Source organism: Rhea pennata, chromosome 6, assembly GCF_028389875.1.
Source record: "Rhea pennata isolate bPtePen1 chromosome 6, bPtePen1.pri, whole genome shotgun sequence".
Lineage (NCBI taxonomy): Eukaryota > Metazoa > Chordata > Aves > Rheiformes > Rheidae > Rhea > Rhea pennata.
Window position 1 is genome coordinate 23625077 of NC_084668.1, and position 21194 is coordinate 23646270.

Here is a 21194-nt window from a genome sequence, read left to right on the forward strand (position 1 = left end):
AGAGCACAGGTAGGGACACTGTAATTACCTGTATAGTTGAGCCTTGGGTGAAGATTTATTTCTCGACTATGATGTAACATGGACATCTGGAGATAGGAGATAATCTCTAGAGATAGGAGAAAGGAGAAAATCTCTCACATCTCTTCCTCTTTCTTTGAGAAAAAGGAGATTTCCACAGCCCTTAGAGGGATCCTGGGAGCCAGTGCTTTTAGCAGCTCTTATCCTGGCTTTCTCTGCCTGCAACTCAAGCTCTGCAGGAGTACTTCAGTCGGCTCTTTCCTGCTGCTCATGTCCATCTAGCTCACAAGCAGCTTTGCAGAGATGTTTGGATACAAGGCTCCTCATGGGACAGTTGTGTGGACACAGATTCCTCTTGTTCGGCAGAGGCAGAGAAGGGCATGTCTAGGCTGCCACCTCAGAAGCTGCATATGGCGTGGCAAAGAATCCTGGGCGAATGCTGCACTGTTTTGACAGGCAAATGCTGCCAGCCTGGCAAACCCATAAATGTTCCTGACTGCCAGCTGTGCTGTAAGGAAGAATGGAAATTTGCAGGGGAGTTTTTCTAGCACATCTCACTTGCCCTCTTGAGCCAGCCTGGATTCATAATTATCCAGTTCTGGCTTCTTCTGGCAGAGTGTTTGTTATGGCCTCTGGGTCTTGGCTTATAAAGTAAGATGCATTTAGTAATACAATGGGCTCTAAACTGCAGTCTTCATTTCTTAAGCATGCTATTGACATAGACGGTCAAACTCAGCTCAGTTGACTCTAGCACAGTTTTGCCTCTAAGACATTAATTTTTTTTGTCAAGTTATTTGTTAGCCAAAGCATTTTTTCAGTTCACTTATGGCTGCAAAAATGTTTGGATTGGGACAACTGAGGGGGCAGCACAAGAGCTGGAACAAGATACAGTGGTCAGTGGAGAGTGAACGTCTTAGATTATGTACCACTTCAGCCAAATATATAACAGTGGCCTCAGGAATTAAGAAGGCTGTTTTAGACTACAGACATGTCTGATATGGACAGTCTTACTCCTCTGTAGTAGTATCTTGATCCAGTTGCAACACAGCTGTGCTTTGTAATGCAGGTGAGACCCGGAGCACGTTCTAGAAGATACGTCTTCATTGCAGATTATCTCTGGTGGTTTTGGTCTGAACATTTAATTCAGTATTCATAATTCCTGATTCAGAGTCCAAACAAGGGAGAAGATACCACCAGGCCCAGTGAGGTGTTCAGAGTTACAGAGGTGGCTCCACTGGAGCGTGCAGGGGAGGCTCCCGCTCAGGAGCTGGACCAGGGGCTGCCATGAGGAACAGAGATTGAATGGCCTGAAGGCCCCAAAGGGAGAGCCTCATTCAGGAGACCTCATTCAGGAGAGCCATCAGTGGTGGCTCCTGGTAGGCTGTGTGGTGGCTGCCTGAACGGGAGTACGGGTGCTCCTTCTGAGGCAGCTGATAGCAGATGAAGACACAAATTCGAGTCCTCAGCCTGCTGTTTTCAGATTTATGAAGTCTGTGTTTTACATCCACAGTCTAGGCAGAAGAACACAGGGGAATGACAGAGGAGACAGTATTTATAAAGTACCTTTCACCATGCATGTTTCTTTTAAAACTGTGACTTTGAAGGAGGTTAAGAAACAGAGGAGGCAATTCCCATCTGTCTTTTTGTGAAAGGAGGTTCATCTCTCAGTGCAGACAGAGCTATCTGCTTTGGAGATGTCACAGTCACACTTTGACAGGAAAGACAGTTTTCTTTTGACATATTTGACATTAAGCTGAAGTGATTTAAATCTCTTGGGATTCAAGCAAAGTCTGAAGAAAGGAGGAATGGAAGAGACTATCCATTACATCTTAACAGGAGCAATCTTAACAAGGACGGAGCTACCAACCAGCTTTCTGAAAACTCCCCACAGGAGATGCAGTGGTAGTGTTGCTAATAAGAGCCAGAGGACTCGCACTGGAGGAATGCCAGCACTCAGGAAACCAGCAATAAGATGACAGAGGATCTGGAGTCCTCTGCTGTGTATAGTAACATTTCAGTCGCATTGATCCTGCTGCAAGCTGCCAGGGTTATGGTTTTCTCTTGGAGAGATATTAGCAATCTTTAAGGACAAATCATTCAAATCTCTCTAGAGCAAAATCACTTAAGTTGCTCCCTGTGGGTTTTTGGCCAGTGCTGTGGCCTCTGATAAAAGGAATTCCTGGTCTCAGCTGTACCCATAAAGTAAAAAATCAGGCAGCTTCCGCAGTCCAAATGAAAAATTTAGAACTATTGTATTTGCTGTATACTTTCATGCCAACCACAGGGCTGACTTTCAACAGTGCTTCAGTCTGATCTCTGGGCGCTAGAACTTTTGTTAATATCCTGGGACTGTAACAGTAGGTGTGAGGGCACCATACTACCATGGGTAGCTCATAGTTAAGTGCTATCTATCCGTGCTATCCTAGTTCAAGTGTACTACCTCACCGTCTTTTTCTCATACAGAGTTATTTTCTCTGTGAAAGCTAGATGAAGGTTATGGACCTTAATTGTGGCTTAGACCCAGTGTTTGGAGTGTGCAAAGCAGATTCACTTCTAAGTTCATAGTAGTAATAATCACTGAAATAGGTCAACTAGTTGTGGTTTATACCAGTTTGAAGAGAAAAAGAAGAGAGAGGTGGTGAGTTTGGCTGCTGCAGTGATACCTTTGCGCTGGAAGTTTTCGTTCTGCAAGTGGATAGACTCAGGCAGGGGTTTGCTCCACCTCTGTGGACGTGCTCATCTGCGAATGGCGGGACCACAGCAGCTGAGAGAAACACAAGTGGAGGGGATGCTGCAGCGGTGGCCAGCGTGTTGAGGTATTCACTCGGTAGTTTCCTGTTCCAAGCTTATTCCGAAGGTCTCTAGGCCCTTTTGCAATGAAAGCCGTGAAGAAATCTGCCCAGGCTGCCAGGAGCATCTAGGAAATGTTTAAAACTCACTTGAGTTAAAAACACTGGGACATGTTTGGGAGTGGAGACTCACTTTAGTGCACAATTTCACTAGATGGTTCAATAAATATTTTCTAGCCTAAGATCCATAATCTGCACTGGCATAGCAAACATTTGCATCAGTTGCTATTTTGAAGTACATAATGCTGAACATCCTCAAACCAAGGATTATTTCCTGCAAGGCTGGGAGGCAAAGGGCGATTTCAGATACACAATGATTCTTCAGATGGATGAAGCCTCATGCCTTTGGTAAACCAGAACGTAGTTTTTCAGCAATTCACACAAAGCTGATCCTGTTTCCATCTCTCTCCCAGGTATCGACAGTGAGTGGATGAAGACCCTGAGAATGCACCAAATAGCAAAAGCCACTTCCCTTCAGCATGCGCATCCCCACAGCCCCACCACCGTAACGCATTATCTCCCCTACCTTCGGAGCCAGGACTCCTACGCGGCAGCTGTAAGGAGAACGCGTGGTGCCGTCACCTACCAGTTCACCTCTATCAGCCATTCCAGAAATTCGTCTCCTCTTTCGCATGGTTTGATGAGAAATTTATCAAATCTACATCTTAACTCAAAGAGCAGCAGTAACTCTAGCACCGCTTCTGATACCGCATCAGAAAGGGACAGGTCCGCGGGCAAAGCCCAAAATGCCTCGCACAGCGGGAACTCCCGCAGCTCCTCCGACGGGAGGCGCAGCGGGACGAGCTCCCCCGCGGCCCCCCGGCACTCCGGGAAGGCGTACCGGACTTCCGTCTCAACGCCCGGCACGTCGCGGGCCTCCGACCACCGAAGGTACCCGCACGCTGCCCCTCAGCCCCAGGCCATCCCAGGTATGCCTCTGCAGAGCGAAAGCGAGCCCCGGAGGAGCGAGGGAGAGGGCAGAGCCAGCGAAGGAGGATGGATAAAGGTGCAGCACGCCAAGAAGTCCCACAGGCAGGCGGCCGGCAAGCCGGGCAAGGAGAGAGCCAGAGGGGGCTGGCGAGGCCGGAGACTGTTCTGAGGCAGGACCCTGCGGGTGGTTTTGACGGCGTTATTTTCCCTTTTATTTAACAGAATGTTTAGATGAAACAGTAAAAAAAATACGTGTGCTTTTATTTAATGTTTTCCTGCTGCTGGTGTACAGCACTGAAGTCTCGATACTACCTCTCAGAGTTTACCAGCCAAACAGCGCAGACGTGGGTGCTGCCCGTGGAAGAGAACGACTCCGTGTCCGCTTTTGTCACGGGGGCTTGCTTTCCTTCCCAGACCTGACGGAGCTGATTCCATCTGCTCTCCTCCCTTTGGCTACTCGTGTTCCTAGCTGACTGGATATTCATTAATTTGCTTAATATGTTGATAATAAAACCAATACCACACAACAGCGTGCCGGATCACAGAGTTCTTCATTTCATCCTTGCAGACCCAGTTCTGCTGTTACACCTCCCCTCACCGCAGCTCTTTCTCCAGACGCCGAGTCCGGCTGCTAGGGCGGTTTCCCCACAGTCCGTTGAATCTGCTTCTGCCAAGGCTTTAGCAAGAGGTGATACTTTTAACAGATCAGTGGAGTTAGAAAAGAAAACAGGAATGCATAGAGACCTTTCCCCAGGTCCATGCCAGTGACTTCACTTCTCCACTTCCAGCTTGCTGTTCCCTTTCAGGAATTTCTCGGCTTTCTCTTTATGGAAAGCCCAGCTACCAGGTACCTGATACCGCGGAGCAGACTCTGTGACATCCGTGGTTGTCATAGTCAGAAAGAAAAAAAAGATAGACTTTTTGCTCTTGGAAAAAGAGGGAGAGAAAGACATTGCCTTTATAGCAGTTACATCTAAACCTATTGAGGTCTGTGATAATGTTTATCCCTGGGCAGCAGGCGTTTTTTAATTGAATTTTTAAATGTGGCCAGACTGTGCCGCTTTTGTCTTTCAGTCTTCAGGTAGGAAAGAGGAGGTCAGCGAAGCTGGTGATTAATGCGGTCCTTAGCTCCGTGGGGAACAAAGACATGGGTGCAGACGCACTTGTCTGCAGAAAGTTTTTGTTGGCCTTTTCACTCCAGGCTGATTTCACGCAATTAAAAAGGAAAAAAATAAAGAAGAAAAAAGGGTTTCCCAACATGCAAGAGGAAAAAAAAAAAAAAAGGAGAAGCAGAGAAAGGCAGCTGAACCCCAAGCAATGCTCGGTACCCTCTGCAAGCCAAGGGACACCTTGGGCAAGGTCAGGAAATGTTACCCAGGCCTGGCCCGGGCACCCACCCGCCGTCCCTGGGGGCAGGTGCCCACAGCAAGGGACGCGGTGTCTCTGCGCGCGCCGGCAGCCCCCCGTCGCTGCGGCCATGTCCGCACCAGCCGCTGCCCTGCGGCAGAGGCATCGCAGGGGTGGGCGATGGAGACCTGATTATTTTCCCATGCAACTCGTACAAAAACCAGAGCTTTCCAGAAATGCACACAAGCAGGCCCAAATGTCTTCTGGCCTGTGCTGGGGAGAGCCAGTACTTACAGAGTGACTGGAGAAGTGTGTTTCTTGAGCTCAGAACGGGGCTCACCAAAACCAGCAGATACCACCAGGTATCCATCACTGCTGGATACCAGGTCACTGAAGTCAGAAACTGCGGTGCCGTCAGTTGAGTACCTTTCCTTGGGACAACAGTTAAGAGTAGAAAACACCAGCAGGCTTTATCTGGAAATGAATGGGGGCTCTGTGTAGAACTGTGTGATAACAAAGCTGTTATGGCTTCAAACCGGTGTGGTTAGTAACCCCACTTCTGACCCTGATTTACTCATGTGGAGAAAACCTGACAACTTATCTGGGGAACAGGGACCATCCAACACGGGACATTTCTTTTCCACAACTCAGCAGAAGGCTGGTGCTGGTATTGTTAAACTTGGAGATGCATCTCAGGAAGGGAGATCTTGCTGCATGATTTGGGCCTGCACAAATTCTGGAAAGAAATTGTGAAACTTGGGAAAGGTACGCCTTTCTTACGGGGCGGTCAGGATGACAGCATCGTCACACAAGCCCGAAAAAAGGCCCTGCCCAGGGGACACGTGGAGGCTGTGGGCTGGTGGTGGCCATCCGAGATTTATCAGCTGCTTGTGGCTGATTATCAAGATGTCCAAAAGGATTCCTCTGCTGTTTGTAAGCAATTCAGTGCTGTGCCTAATTTTAATCTGCAGTGTACTGTCTGTCCACATCTGTTGTATTAAAGTGTTCATTAGCATTTAAAGGAGAAGTGGATGGTATTGATCACGCCTATTAAAATTAAACAATGAAGCAATAGTCACTGATTACAAATCCTCTTGCTGCACCAGGATTGCTGTGTAAAGCAACAGTAAGTGAACCTGTCAGAAAAAAAAATCTTCATACCCAATGCATGCCCCAACTGTGGCACCAAAGCTGCTCTTGTATTAAAATAGCAAGAGATAAAATACTCAATGACTAACCATTTTCAATGCCAGAACGAAATTCATATTGGAATATATTTGCGTACATTTCCCATTTCAAGTGTGATTTTTTTTTTAAATTACGAAATATATTTTATGTACTCTCCCTTAACTTTGCATAAGCGAAAAACTCTCGGCAAGATGTGCTTTTCCATCTCATTTCCATTACTCTCAGCATGTCTAGTCTCTATCTTGGTAATAATTACTTACAAAAAGCAAAATGTGCTGTAGAGCCTCTTTCATTGCCCAATACTTTACTAAGCAGTGATTTATTGCCATGGTTTCACCAATGTGCAGCCACCTCTGGCTAGAAGACTAGGCACAGCAATACGGAAAATTGGAAAGTCTTGGGCAAATGCATGTCCACAAATCATTACTCTTTGGAAAGGACCTATGCTGGATTTTGTTAGACTTTTCTCACAAATCCATGAAAAACACATATATTTAAGTACCAGTATATTTAGATTTGCACCCTAAGAACTGAGACGTACTGCCCTCAGTCCATGGGCAGGTCCTCAGGAGTGATACACACTCCCTCCGTGGCTGGCTGTGCCAGTGGCACAACATACCATTACTAGAAATTCACACCTTGTTTTCCTGTCTCTCATTTCTTTTGGTCTTCAGATCTCCATGCACTGACGTTGCTGTTTTCTTCGTCCCCAGAGGTGCTAAACACCACCTGCGTTTCCTCTTCCACAATTCAGTATGCTCTGAACTGTAACATGCCTGTTCAGTGATGGCTGCTAGACTGGATGAAGAAAAATAGTGGAGAGTCACGAAGGAAAGCTCAGAACTGGACGTCCGAAGTAAGGGAGTATTTGCATCCAGTGGAGAGAATGCTTATTCTGGACCGGCTGCAAGGACCAGCCTACGGTGGGTGGGATCCTCGTGGCCCTCTGCATCTCGCCGCCTATAACCGAATCTCAGCGATGGCACGGCGAGGGGCAAGACACCGCCGTACCCACGCTGCTCGCTTGTCCTTATGAAATGCTGCGGCAACGACAGGCAGCGAGACCAGCTCCTGCTTCGCGGAGTCCCTCAGCGTGCGGCCCCACTTCGAGCCAGCTGCCGCGGCCCAGGAGCAATCCCCAAGTATTTTAAGGCTTTCTGTAAACTTGCTTCCAAGAATACTGGGACACGTTTCAAGGACACACACTTGAATTTTTTGATTGTGCTAGTGAATGCACTTTGATATATTAATATTACTATTATTGTTATTGTTATTATTTAGATGAGGAAAGACAGGCAGTTCTTCCATAATTGTGGAGACCTCCAGACGCAGAGACCTCCTGACTTTTCCCATCACTAAAATGGAAGCAAATAGCTGCGCCACCTCTGAAAATTGCATCTGACACACTTATTCTCTGTGTGTGTGTCTACCACAGAAGTGTTTATACATAATTTTCTTACCTAATGAAGTGCCAAAGCTTAACAGTTCAAGTCAGTTTGTCGCAGCGAGTTAAGAGGTCATGGAGGAGAGTCTATTATGGCAGTAACACTAACAAGGGTCTGCCAAGACCTTGCCTGGGGATGCGCAGACGCGGCCGGCCGCAGAGCAGCAGCGTGAGCGCGGGAGTCGACGCAGCCTGCGGCCGTGCACGCCAGCACCTACAGCGACGCCGTGGCCGAGCCGAGGCAAAGGGCAAAGCAAGCAGCCCGCGGGAGGCACGGCAGATTGATTCCCGATATCCCCTTGTATCCCACAGCTATATGTTTGCAGAACGTTTTGCAAGGGCTTTCTTTATGGCGTGACTTAATGTATTTTGTGCTTGCAAAAGAAAATACATATCAAGGCCCAAGAATGAAAAGGGCTGAGAGCTTGAGGTTTTGCAAGCGCCTGCTGGGCATTAACAACAGCTACTTTTGATCAGCACCTTTTGCTATGCATTTTGTGTTATGGCTTCAGGATACTTAAATGAATATTATATTTACACAGCCGTAATCTGCATCACAACGCTCGGTGCGCTGAATGATCTGTTACAACTTTGAAGAATCATTAAGATTCGTATCAAAACGGACCACACTTTAGCTGCGCTCTTACACTGATTCATACAGCTTCCCATTGGGTCCATTATCGGCTATTACTTTTCCTCTCTCTGGGCTGTGTTTATGCTGTTGGTTTTCCATCTCTTATTCTGTCCATTTCTATGGCCTTTCCGGTTTGCGTACAAAAAACACAGTATCACAGAGGATTAGATGTGACCACCTTTGATTCAAAGTGCAGGACGTTACTCTGCCTTCATTAATAAGTAACTCACAGCAAAGCTCAAAGACATGCATACATTTTAAATTAAAAGAGAAAATATTTTTTTTCTTGGAGATAGAAAAGAGGGGAAAGATATTAATTGCATTGTGGAGGTATTTTGCAGGCTTGGTATAGCTGGTCTTGGCTATAAATGGACTATCATGCTAAATATTTATATTTGTTTTTATTTTAAAAACTCTGATTGTACATAGTGAAGTCAAAATATTTACAATTAACAAAAAGCACTTTGTAAACATAATGTCCAGCAAAACTGTAGTGGTCTAACTGTAATTAAAGTAAAGCTGCAAAAATAGCCATGCTCCTCCTCCTGTATAAGAACAGATGTCCTTTTCAGGTTGCAACCAGTTGCAGGTTACCTCGTATACACCTTATTGTATCTCGTGTAGCAGTGCTAGCCACCACTCACTGGAGGGTGACGTGAACGAATGCATATGCTTGATCAGATTTATTACGGAAACACACCTTTCAAGAGAAAGAAAAACAATTAGCGTGTTATAGGTTACCGATTCACAACTTACATCGTAAATCAACGTCTGATTATTTTAATGCAAAATGCGTTTAGCTTCAAGTTATTGCACCGGCGGCTGCAGTAAAACACTATAATTTGCTCAGATGAAGAGGTGATTGGACAGCTCTTGCAGTAATTTTTAATTACTGTCATTAGCGGCCGCAGTCTTACTCTTTTCCGAGGAGCTGAGAGCCGTGCTGCTGCCCTGAGCCCCAGGTACGCGCTCCGCGCCCCGCCCCGGCCCGCAGGGCTGTCATTAAGGGCTTAGCGCGGCCCGGCTCCCGCGCGGCGCGGGGCGGCACGCGGCGGGGCGGGGCGGGGTGCGGCGCGGCGGCCGCCCGCGGAGCCGCCGCCCGGCCGAGCCGGCCCGGGCCAAGCGCCGCGCCGCGCCGCGCATTTTAATTTTTCCTTTTCTGTTTCTTTTTTTTTTTTTAAGCGGTTTCGGTGTCACAGCGCGGGCCGCACAGCCGCCTCCCCCCGGAGAGGAGCAGCAAGAAAGAAGGAAAACCCAGCTGCCCTGGAAGTTGGCCGCTTGGGGGGTTCCTTTTCCTTTTTATTTATTTTTTCTTTTGTTGTTGTTGTTTTTCAGAACGGTGGAAAAAATGCGCCGTTCGGCACGTTGCGGCTTTGTGAAGCAGTTAGAAAACGCGCCGCGCGCGCCCCTCCCCCGCGCAGGCAGACGCGGCCGCGCGGCGGCCGGGAGCGTTTCGCGCCACGGGGCCGGGCCCTTGCAGCACCACAAACGCCTCACCCACCGCTCAAAAAAAAAAAAAAAAAAAAAAAAAAAAAAAAAAAAAAAAAGAGAAAAGAAAGAGAAAAGGAAAAAGCAGAAGGCCCCGCGGGCGCTCGCGGCGCCCCGCGCCGGGCCCCGCGCAGCCTCCGCCGGGGCGGGCCAGCGGCGCGGGCGGCCGCGCTCTGCGCTGCATCTGCCAGGACGCGGGCGCCAGCGCGGGAAAGTGCCCCCAGGCCCCGCCCCGCCGCGCGCGCCCCGCCGGCTTGGCGCGAACCGCCAGTCGCCTCGTGCCGCTCCCGCGCGCTGCTGCCGCTCCCGCCGCCATGGCTCCCCGGCGCCCGCAGGTGAGGGTCCGGCCCGCGGCGCGGCGCGGCGCGGCGTGGCGTGGCGTGGCGTGGCGTGGGGGCTGGCCGCTGGCCCCCGGGGCGCGCTGCCGCCTGCGCGTGGCTCCGCGGCGTGGGGGCGGCCGGTGGGGCCGGGACGCGGCGAGGTCCCGCGGGGGGCGAGGCCAGCGGCCACGGGGCTCGCGTGGGGCGGAGCGGTTAGCGGGGCGGCCGAGGCAGCCTCCGCCGCTCCCCACGCGCGGCGGCAGCCCGGGGCCTCCGCGCCGCGCTGGGGATGGGAGCCGTCGGGAGCGGCAGCCTGGCTGCGGGAGGGGGCTCAGCCGGGCGCCGCGGTCCGGCGAGGAGCGGCGGGGCGGGAAGCGGCGGCCGGGGGAGGCCGCCAGCTCGGCGCCGCGCTTCCCCCCCCCCCCCACGCCCCTTTCGGCCGGGGAGGCGCTGCGCGGGGGGCCGCGGCGGGGCGCGGGCGGCGCGGCCGTTACGGCGCGGGGCGGCCGTTACGGCGCGGGGCGGCCGTTATGCCCCCGGCGCGGCCGTTACGGCGCGGGGCGGGCGCGGGGGCGGCGTGCGGGGCCGGCCGTGCTGTGTTCCCAGCGGGGGCGAGCGGTTGTGGCCTCTTGTGAGGAAAATGAACGGCTTGCTTATGTGTTGGTGGGAGCCCTAAATCTCGGGGTTATCCGTGCTTCAAGGGGCTTAACAGTGTGGCCGACCCCGTTGCTGGAGCCCACCCAGCACAGCCCGGGCCGCGCTGGCACGGCTGCTCTGCCGGGCGCTCCCCCAGCCGCGAGAACCGGTGCCAGAAATACTCCCTTTTGTATCCGGAGCTGCATCTGTGCCAGGTCTCTGGCTGGCGTAGCTGCATCGCGTCGCAGAGTTACGCTTTGGAAGTTTTTATGCGTCTAATAAACACCAGTCAAACTTCGGCATGTGGGCCGGGCCTCAGATGTGCCCCGGTTCCTCCAGTTCCGGTGGCGTTGTTGGAGTTTGTTACTTGAGCTCTAGGATAAAGCAACTTGCTGCTAGTTAAAATTTAAACTATGTTTGTAAAATATTTGGCCCTGATAAGGTGGGCCTGAGAACTGATAGTTACGGTGCTCAGCTGGAGTAGCTTGTAAGTGAGGGAGCAGACTTCCAGCGAAGGGGAAACCGCAAACGGAACGGTTCCCTGGGAAATGCAGCGCTGAAGCCCGTTAAATGAGGTAGTTCCTCTTCATAATAGAAATTAAAAAAATAACAAGCTATTATTTCAAAGTTAATTTTTTGCGTGGATATGCTTCTTAGCCCTTTGTTCAACAGCTGTAATCAGTATTTGGCTTCAAATGAAAAGTAATTAATAAACTAAAGGGGATTTCTAGATGCTACTTGTGTACGTGTATTTTTTCCAATGTTCTCTGTAATGAGTCGAGAAGGATGTGCTTTCTGTGCCTTTCAGTTCTGGTATCAACATAAAAGAAGTATTTCTAAATACTGAGCAAAACTCATCTGTGAGCGATCAGAAACTCATTGGAGCAGAGGCTTTGCTCCCGTTTCTAACTTCCAAAATACCTCTTCCAATGGTGATGATAATTCTACTGTTTTGAGATGCTTCAATTATGGTCAAGCATGTTGAACGTCCTAAAATGTTCAAATGTCCTAAACTTCCAAGTTAAAGTTGTTTTAAAATGATAGCATGCTACGGTAGATGTCTTCCCACTTCAGTGGTGTTGCCATCTTTCTTTTGCAGAGACGAGGTTTGGGAAGGAAAAGCTTCACAGCATTCCGAAATACGAAACTGATTCCCATGGAAACGTCCTCATCCTCTGATGACAGTTGTGACAGTTTTGGTTCTGATAATTTTGCAAACACAGTAAGTACAGTACAAGAAATAAGATTGAATGTGCAATGTTGGTAGTGTCCCACATGCACTGTGCATGATTAAAACTGCTTGCTCCGCTTACATTTTTGTATAATAGTTACAAGTCTATGCTATGCACTGTAATTTTATTTCACTTTGCTTGTACTTCTAGGTAGTAATTGTTGGAAGCAGATTACTTATTTATTCTAACCTTTGAAATGTCAGCTTACCTAACATGCCTGATAATATGCCACTAGAGTTCTGAAACCACTTGTAAATCCCTGAACTGTTTTTTTTTTCTTTATTACAAAAGCTATTTGCGTATAGTGTGTTTTTAAGTGTGAATCATTTTGTGTGCAACTTCAGGTAAAATATATTTTATTCTTTATAGAAACCCAAATTTAGGTCGGATATTACAGAAGAATTGGCAAAAGTTTTTTATGAAGCCTCGGATGATGAATCCTTCTGTGGCTTTTCAGAAAATGAGATTCAAGGTGCATTGGTAAGATGGTTGATTTTAATTTGTGATTTCAAATACAAATTTTTGCATATTTTTAATTGAAAAGTAGTAAAAGTAATAATGGCAGATTCAACTCTAATGTTGTCAGAAAGAAACATCGTTTTTATTTCAGTGTGTCAGTCCAAGTAGCCATAGTTTCTTTTTGTCTCCCTGAACAGCCCCCAAACCCCTGAACTTTGCAAGGCCAAAACAGAAAGTGCCATACAGATTCTGAAATATAATACATCCTAAAGCTATCCTTACTGGATTTTACTCTTTAAATATAGACTCTTTTACTTCTGGTTTACACAATGCCAAATGCTATGCTAGCTCACCGACTCCAGCAAACCTGAGGGAAATCTCTTTGTATATTGACTTGCAGTCACCGCTGTGCTTTTACAGTGCAACAGGAAATGACACAGGAAATGCTTTACCCTTATAGCAGTAGGGGGTGGAATCCTCCTTGCTGCTTTTCCTTGACTTCAGCGCAAGAGCAGTTTTACTGTTAAAAAGACCAAGAGTTGATGCTGAATAGAGGAGAGAACAGTATTACCATGTTTGGCACAAGATGAGTTTCTATTGTAACTTTAGAACATGCTGAGGAATAGCTAGATGAGAATAGTGTCTGATTGGAAGAGGATGTGTACCTGAGTTAATTAATCACAGTGGTAAAGATAACAAGCAGGAGGCAAAGCTGGAATAGGTATGTAAGAGAAAGGAATCAGTAACTACATGTAAGTGGGCAAGCCAGATCCACATACCTGTTCTAATAAAACTGTGCAAATAGGGATGGCCATATGAAACTAATGAAGAACTATACACATGAAGCAGAAACTGTTCTTACCTGTGACCCATATAAGACCAAGTCTTACTGAGTCCAGAACTAAAACAAAATAAAAGGCTATCCCAAACTGGACAACAGTTCATTGCAGCTAAAGAAATTAATTAGTCTTCACTATAGCATTCTTTTTTTATTGTAAAAGTCTCAGCAAAACAGGACATCAGAATTCAAAGATGAGGAAATATTGGGCTCTGGATAATTGTTTCATTGACTGGCACTGGAAGTTTCTACTTGCTATCAGCCTCACCCTTGATGGGTGTTCTTTATGGGTTATAAGCTTGGACTGTGTGGAGAGCTGTGTAATATATATGTTTTTCCCCAGGCCAAGTACAGTATGTTGTAAAAAGCTCTTAAGAAGTGATTCCTTCTGACAAACACGTTGAACTTGTACACAAAAAGTCTTTACCACTAAGCAGGCAAGTGGAAGGTGGCAGCTAAGATTGTTGCAGCTGAAACCAAGCTCTTCTGGTGTGTTTCAATTTTACAGTGTAGCTCTTTCTGACAGCTTTTTACCACATCCACAAGCACACCTTTAGAAATGAAGGTTTAGATTTCAACCAGATATCCTCTTTAAGCTGCCTCCTCCAACACACAAAAGTTGTCATACTGTATTTAATTGCACAGCAACTTGGTTTTATGTGCTTCCATTCTGATTTGTTAACAGAAGCTGGAATCAGATTCAGAGGAGAATGATGTAAATGCTGAAAACGAGGTAACTCAGCGAAGACGTAAATGTTCTGTTCCTCTAAAAGTAGCTATTAAGTTCCCAACTCGGAGGTCAAAAAGGAGGAAGGATGAGATGGATTTGCTGCCTGAGAAGCTGATGCCTGCTCCAGATTCAGACTCTGATTCTGAAGAAAAGGGGTCCACTTTTTTAGAAAAAAGAGCATTAAACATAAAGGAAAACAAAGCAATGGCAAGTATACAGCGTCTGTCTTTTTTCTTTCCCTTTTTCTTAGCCAGTCCTCTTTCATTGTTCAGATTAACTGTAATTGATACTACATTCCTAATATTTCATTCTGATACTTTATGTTCACTGGCATGTAAAAAACCATAGGCTAAGTCCTTTAAGAGGGGAAAAAAAAAGCATTGAAGCCCTATTTTTTATTTAGGCTCGCAGCCTTTTAAGATTGAGCATTTTCAAATTACTTGTAGTCACTAGAACATAAAGTAAGACGTAAATGTAAAAAAAAAATTGAAGAATGACTGCATTTTTTATAAGGTAGTTGTACTTCTAGCCAATTGCCCTAATCTAATCAGCTGTAATAGCATATAAACTCCCTCTTAAGACTCTACTTCCTTTTTCTTTCTTTCATTAGCTTGCAAAACTAATGGCCGAATTACAAAATGTTTCTGGTATCTTTGATGGGAGAAGATCATTGTCAACTGCCAGTCATGTAAGTATAAACTTACTGCATTTGCCTTCAGACTTGAGAGCCAAATTCTGACATTACAAAACAGGACTCTTGGATTAAAAAAAAAAAAAAAGTAAATCAAAGTACAGTTCAGAATTTTATTGCTTACTAAAACACATCCTCATTGTGCAGTTCTCTTCCGATTTGCCACTGTATAAAGCTGAACAGATTGAACGCATAAAGGCCTAGGTATCTCCACAGGGCAATAAAATCTCAACGGGTGATGTGTAAATCTGTATTTGGACAAACATTGGAGATAAGGAGGACAGCTCAAGCTTTGAAGCTCAAACCTCAATATCCCTTCAATTTAGAGTCTTGAAAAAAATGGTATTAGGCCCAACTAGGTCCTTAAAGTAACAGGACTGAGAATTAGAAGTGAAATCTATTACTCCGCTAATTTACTGGAGAGCCTTGTGAAGATGGGAGCAACAATAAAAGTGACAGCTCTTCATAGACTGAATTCTGCTGCTGCTGTGTGAGGGAACTACTTTGTCCATGTGGAAATAAAATACAAACATGTTTTACCTTGTTTTTTCTGATTGGAGTTGAGGAGGAAGAAGGGAAGGAGAGAGGGATTCCTTGGGAGAAAAAGGAGGAAGGCATGAGTTTTGGAGGAGGGAACGTGTAGTGGGGTTGGAGGATGATACGGGGTTTGTTTTGGTTTTGACCAGTTCTATAAGGGAGTCATGTTTTTCCAGGGACCAAAGCGACTTCCAAGACGTTCATTTCCCAGAAGTGCTTTGAGGAGGAACCCAGACAGGAGTTCTCGGCCTCACACAAGATCCAGGTCCTTGATTGAAGGTCCACCTACTCCTTTACCAGAAGATGATGATGATGATGATGACCAGTACATCTTAGTGAGAAGAAGAAAGATGTCTGATGAGTACCTGGAGGTATGTGGAGGTTCTAGTTCTTCAACTGCAGGTTGCTGATGAAGGTGTTTTTTTTTTCCTCCTTGGAAAAAAAAAAGGGAGGGGAAGTTTTTACAGAGCTAATTAGGATTATGAATATGCCATGGGCTGGAAAGAAGTACAGAGAATAGCCTGTTTTGGATATTCTCCTCCTTCCCACCCCTGCCCTCCATGCTGGAAGAATGATTCCCTCCTGCACTCCAGCAGGACCTAAGAATCTCAGCCAGGCGCATTTCACTTAATTGGTGAAATGCTGAAGCTGCATCCACGTAGTATGTCTTTGCAAAAACTTTTATCTCCTGTTTGAATAGACCATCTCCTGTTTAAGTAGAAGATGCGTATTTGAACTGTTAGCACTGCTTTGAGGATCTCCATTCTTGTTTTGTGTAGAATTTTTGCTGAGACTAGTCTTAACTATATTCACTATTCAGCATGAAGCCCAGACTCCCAGGAGAGGTCACCGTGGTGCCATGGCTCTTCCACACATTGTGCGTCCAGTTGAGGAGATAACAGAGGAAGAACTGAATAATATTTGTGGATCTGCAAGAGATAAAGTGTATAACAGGGCCATGGTAAGTATAGTCCAACTCTGTGAAATGAAGACTCTCTGAAGTCATTGCTTTTTATTCCCTGCTTGTGTCTTAGTGTCAAATTTCAAAGGGAAGGTCTCCCTCTACTAAGAAGGATATGATTATTATTTTTTTTGGGGGGGGGGGGGGAGGACATGGTAAGAGAGAGGAAGTATACCTGAGATCTTGAACAGTCATCTGTTATCTTTTCTTGAATCGATAGAATGGCCTTTACCAAGCCAGTTAGCTTGCTGCTGCCCTGGAACTGCAGTCATACCTAGGAGATACCTACGCATGAAAGCGTTTTTAATGAATACTGTAGATACAATGTTAAAATAGCCTTGATCCAAATTTACTTTAAGTTTCAGGATATGTACTGCCAGTTGACAAAGACATTACTTCTTAAGTAGTCTATTCGACTAACTAAAGAGCCATCTTCATTGTCTTGTTTCCTGAACTATTTTTCCTTTGTAGGGCTCCACTTGTCATCAGTGTCGCCAAAAAACCATAGATACCAAGACAAATTGTCGTAACCCTGATTGCATAGGTGTACGGGGCCAGTTCTGTGGGCCATGTCTCCGCAATAGGTATGGGGAAGATGTCAGAACAGCATTGCTGGATCCGGTAAGACAGCTTTGATTATTGGTTTTATAATATCACTCTCTCTTGGAGTTGAGCATAGTTACTCACAGTTACAAGCTCTAACAGGGAAACTCCTTGCAGTGCTGTGGTGCATATGTATTCCTAGATCAGTTCAAACTGAGTCACAGAACCTTGTGGTCTATAGAACTCTATGTAGTCATTGTTTCCATAGTTTTATTTGCAGAAGTAAACTACAAGAGCCAAAGCATGCTTGCATGTGAGCATTAATACGATGTTCTCTTTTCTGCCTTGCATTAGTGTTTAGTAGTCTGTGGAGAGAAACTGTATACAAAGAACAAATAAAATGCTGCTGTTGTGGGCTGCTGAAAGGGTGTAGGAGTTGAGCAGAGTAGAAGGCTTCCTGTGGTTAAGTGCAAGGAAGACAAATCACTTAGACTGAAAAATTTTGATTTTCTTCTGTACTTGTTCAGACAACTTCTGCAGGGCTGATTTTTGCTGTAGAACTAAGTGGGAAGCAGGACCTTCTTGAAAGCTGCAGGTGTAAATAGTGTCTGGGAATCCAGTTCAGTTAAAAAGGCTTGCCTGTGTTTTCTCTAGACCTGGAAGTGCCCACCATGTCGTGGAATCTGCAACTGTAGCTTCTGCAGACAGCGAGATGGCCGATGTGCTACAGGTGTCCTGGTTTACCTAGCCAAGTACCATGGCTATGACAATGTCCATGCCTACTTGAAAAGGTACGTGTGCCATTGTCTCAGTAGCATGGCTCAGCTCTGTAAGCAGGTTAAGCAAGTGAAAGATGGAAGAGGAGCTCTCTCCCACTCTCACTAATTTACATCGGGAACTATCTTAAAATCAGTCCTTGTTGCCTCTAGAATCAGATTTGCCGTAACATTTTTCTGTTCCTGCTAGTTCTCATTAAAAAACAAGTGGTACATTCACTGTCTTTTGAGTTCTGAGCTCGAGCTGGTGTTTATTGTTATGGCCTCTGCTAATTGTCTAAAGAATTTCCAAACAATCCTTTGCTATAAACTGATTCATGTCTCTGCTTGTCTTCCAGTCTGAAACAAGAACTTGGAATGGAAGACTGAAGCTGTGACTGCCTTCAAATTACATACTCTTTGACCAATACTGCATTATTGCTTACAGTGAATTGTTTAATTAAGTGACATTACAAACCTAGTGGATTCCTTCTGTCACCTTTTGGGTTAAAAAAGGATAAAGAACTATCACATATCTCAGTGCAAATCGTACTTAGAAAAACTGTTTAATGAAGGCCTTTTCCTACAGGCCATTGTTACCCGTTAAACAACTTTGCAAACTAGAGAGCGTCAGTCTCCGCTTTAATGGCAACTTTTTTTTTTTTTCCTGAAAGGAGATGGGGCTTTAAGCCATTAGTTTTATTCATACGATGATCTGTGCTGCAGTTTTATTTATGCTTGAAAGTTAATCACAAAAAGATAAAGCTGTTCTGAATGTTCATGGCAGTGTTCTCACTGAGCCAAGTGGGGAAGGTATGTGCTTAACTCATGACCAACTTTAGCTGCAATACAGATCCTTCCTGAAAAAACGTGATAGAAGTTAGAAATTCTGTAAAACAGCTGCTTGTTCTTAAGTTTAAAAAGGAAGCCCTGAAGGTTGCAGCAGAGCAGTCTCCAGGCATCATTTTAACGGTTTTATATAAGAGTACTCGAAGTGCAGACTCTTTTGAGGGAAGTTCTCTATTGAGTGACTTTAAAAATGCAGCAGAAGGAATTGGGGGTGGGGACTTTGTAATACATTTTGTCACATGACAGAAAGCCACTGCCAAAAGCTTCCACAGCACCAGCACTAGGATTGCCTAGCAATGACAGTGACAGATATGAAAGTGCTGGTATACATTGTGGAGTGACCACTCTGTCTAAAATAGAGTATACCCTATGTTAAATTAATGTTATGTTCTGGGAGTTTGCCTTTTCATGCTGTTGCTGCCAACTGCAGAATTACTTCTGTGTAGAAGTAGCCCTGGTCCTGGGGAGGGGAGCCTTCAAGACCAGGGCTTGGATAAGTACAGGAGGAGTGATTCATGTGGCTTTTGGCCAGCTGCAAAGTGGATTAAAGATGCAACTTGTCAAACTCCGCTATCAGGAAGAAAGCTAGTGACAAAGCACTGGGAACAAGAGCCTGAGTTTTCTTTTACCTCTGAACAAAATAAAAAGTAAGAACTTTGTAAACTACAGTCCAGCTTAAGTGAAATATTCTTCCAGTTGCATAGAGCAGCATAAGCATTAATAGATAATATTCTTAAGAGACACACACCCTTGCTACAGTAGCAGGTGAGGAAAAGCAGTTGCCTTACCTAAAGGTATTTAAAAGATGAATGAAAAGGGAGATGTAATGGATTGCATACAGTTTGTGAGCACTTACAAATGTGGTTAGTGCTGTGGTCCTCTCAATGGTCCAGCCATATTTCTATTTCTCTGGCTCAACATGATTGTAGAAACACATTTTGCATGACTTTGTTAATGAACCATGAGTACAGCAAAAATTGAGCTGAAGAATTCTAGTATGCTGCGTGGATGGGTCTTGTGTACTTGGTGCTTTAGAAAAAGTGCCATGAAAATTACATCTGGAGAACCACAAGATGTATAAATGCTCTTAGTCTGGTAATGGAAACTGCTGCGTAAGCTTTGTGTAAGATTTAGAATGCAATGTTATAAATAATGTACAGTTGAATAGTATGCAGAATCATCTTGTGTTTATTGAGCACTAGAACAAGACATGGCTTCAGACCTCTCCACTTGCACAGTATTTGTACTGCGTGGGTATATACATAATAATCTACACTTTATACCTGTCTGAGAAGTACATCAGCATTTGGGGAAGGAGGAGGAGAGAGAAATCTTGAAACAAAAGATCTTCATGTGTCAGATGTGCAGCTCTGTTTCATAAATCATCTGCATTGCTGAGAATCTCCAGTCCCTTCTTTGTCTCTATTTTTATACAATGAATAGCTGTGCAATCTAAGGTGGAGAGTGCTTTACCCTGTAGGTACATTTCATGAAAAAGGAGCTCTAGAAATACATGTTCTGACAGCTGTGATTTTTTTTTTCTAATTGTTGGGCTTGACTTCTGATTGCTAGAGTGTGAAAGGACTGTGTTAAAAGTAAACTCTTGCATCATGCCATGGAGACTGCTGTATTGGGATTCCTTCAAATCTATGAAGTTCTGTACAAATGTTTTTATTTTGATAATAAAAGTTTTTTTTGTTAGAATTTTTGCCCATTATTAAAAGATAAAGGGGGGGGGCTGTACTTGGATTTGTGCTGCCTTTCAGATAAACAGTTAATGTACTGCTATAAAGTAGAGTTGGTAGTACTTGGCGGAGCAGTGGAATTAGGATCTCTCTCTCGAGGCCCAAGTACCTTGACCAGACTTTCTCTGATAGTCATGCTGTTTGGATTCAGTGCTTGGTAACTTAGGCCCAAAGATGACTAATTTGTAACTGTGAAAGTTAAATATACAGGCGCTGTGTTCATGCCATATACAGACTTTGGCACATCGGGGAAGTGCTTACCTCTATTCCTTTGGGGGCTGGGGGGGGGGAGGGATTAGATGCCTCCATCCTGAGCTGCAAAGGATGAGGAAGAGGATAGTGACATTTTTGGATGCAAGGCAGGTGCCTGCCACTATTCTCCCACCCAAGCAAACTCTAGCTAACTTCTCTGAGGAGCTCTGCTGGAGTAGAGAGTTAACCTGGGGGCCTTGACTGCAGGCTGAGTGCAGAAGACCATTCTAACAGTTGTGCTTCTTGTTTTCGAGTTAGTGTAGTTCAGTCTAGACAGAAAAGTTGTATGAGATAGTAGCTGAAGAATCCATAAAGCCATCCTGTATTCAGGTGGAGCAACTGGGAAAGAAACCAAGCAGAGTGGCTGAGCTGACCTCAAATATTCTCTAATGACTAAAACTGCATTTTGTTGCTCTTATCTAAAAGCTTTGTTCAGATATTCATCTTTTCATTATGTTGCTAATGATGTGAAAATAAATTCATATTTAATTTGCAAGTTACTCTAGTTTAAAATGTACATTATTGTTCTGTATTTCTCCTTACAAGCTTTTCCCCCAAGCCTCTGTACTACAGCTACTTAAGTACCGTTGATATCAACTGGACAAATAGTTAAAGAACTCATGGTTTGTCTCTGCAGTGAATGGGCAGTGTATTAAGATACTTCACAAGGAAAAAAATCCCAACTCTGTCAGTTTTGAAAACTAAGATGCATGGAAGTAAAAGCTCAACCTTAAAGGAAGAATAGAAG

The 21194-nt window shown here is 45.4% G+C and overlaps 2 protein-coding genes across 9 annotated transcripts in view; both read left to right on the top strand.

The window, feature by feature from the left end:
* The window catches only part of MAP3K20 (mitogen-activated protein kinase kinase kinase 20), a 92966-nt gene extending 88675 nt beyond the window's left edge, over window positions 1-4291 (top strand). For all 7 annotated transcript variants that reach the window (XM_062578236.1, XM_062578240.1, XM_062578242.1 and 4 more), the window contains exon 20: window positions 3281-4291. In XM_062578236.1, the coding sequence (XP_062434220.1) occupies window positions 3281-3966 (686 nt within the window). In that variant the 3' untranslated portion in view covers window positions 3967-4291. The remainder of the gene's footprint in view (window positions 1-3280) is intronic.
* Window positions 4292-10159: 5868 nt separating this feature from the next.
* On the top strand, window positions 10160-20153 carry CDCA7 (cell division cycle associated 7). 2 transcript variants are annotated; one of them, XM_062578467.1, is made up of 10 exons: window positions 10160-10233; window positions 11954-12076; window positions 12456-12566; window positions 14069-14320; window positions 14724-14801; window positions 15518-15712; window positions 16162-16302; window positions 16774-16923; window positions 17500-17636; window positions 17960-20153. In XM_062578467.1, the coding sequence occupies exons 1-10, from the start codon at window positions 10213-10215 to the stop codon at window positions 17988-17990; spliced, it is 1239 nt and encodes a 412-aa protein (XP_062434451.1). In that variant the 5' UTR covers window positions 10160-10212; the 3' UTR covers window positions 17991-20153. The 2 variants fall into 2 exon arrangements, with proteins under 2 accessions (XP_062434451.1, XP_062434452.1); XM_062578468.1 differs by lacking the exon at window positions 10160-10233 and adding an exon at window positions 11222-11429.
* Window positions 20154-21194: the final 1041 nt, after the last annotated feature.

Excerpts from the sequence above, each read along its gene's own strand:
- CDCA7 (XM_062578467.1), top strand. The coding sequence starts at position 10,213 with ATGGCTCCCCGGCGCCCGCAG. Across the intron at positions 10,234-11,953 it reads TGGCTCCCCGGCGCCCGCAG|AGACGAGGTTTGGGAAGGAA; the intron begins GTGAGGGTCCGG and ends TTTCTTTTGCAG. Across the intron at positions 12,567-14,068 it reads ATGAGATTCAAGGTGCATTG|AAGCTGGAATCAGATTCAGA; the intron begins GTAAGATGGTTG and ends ATTTGTTAACAG.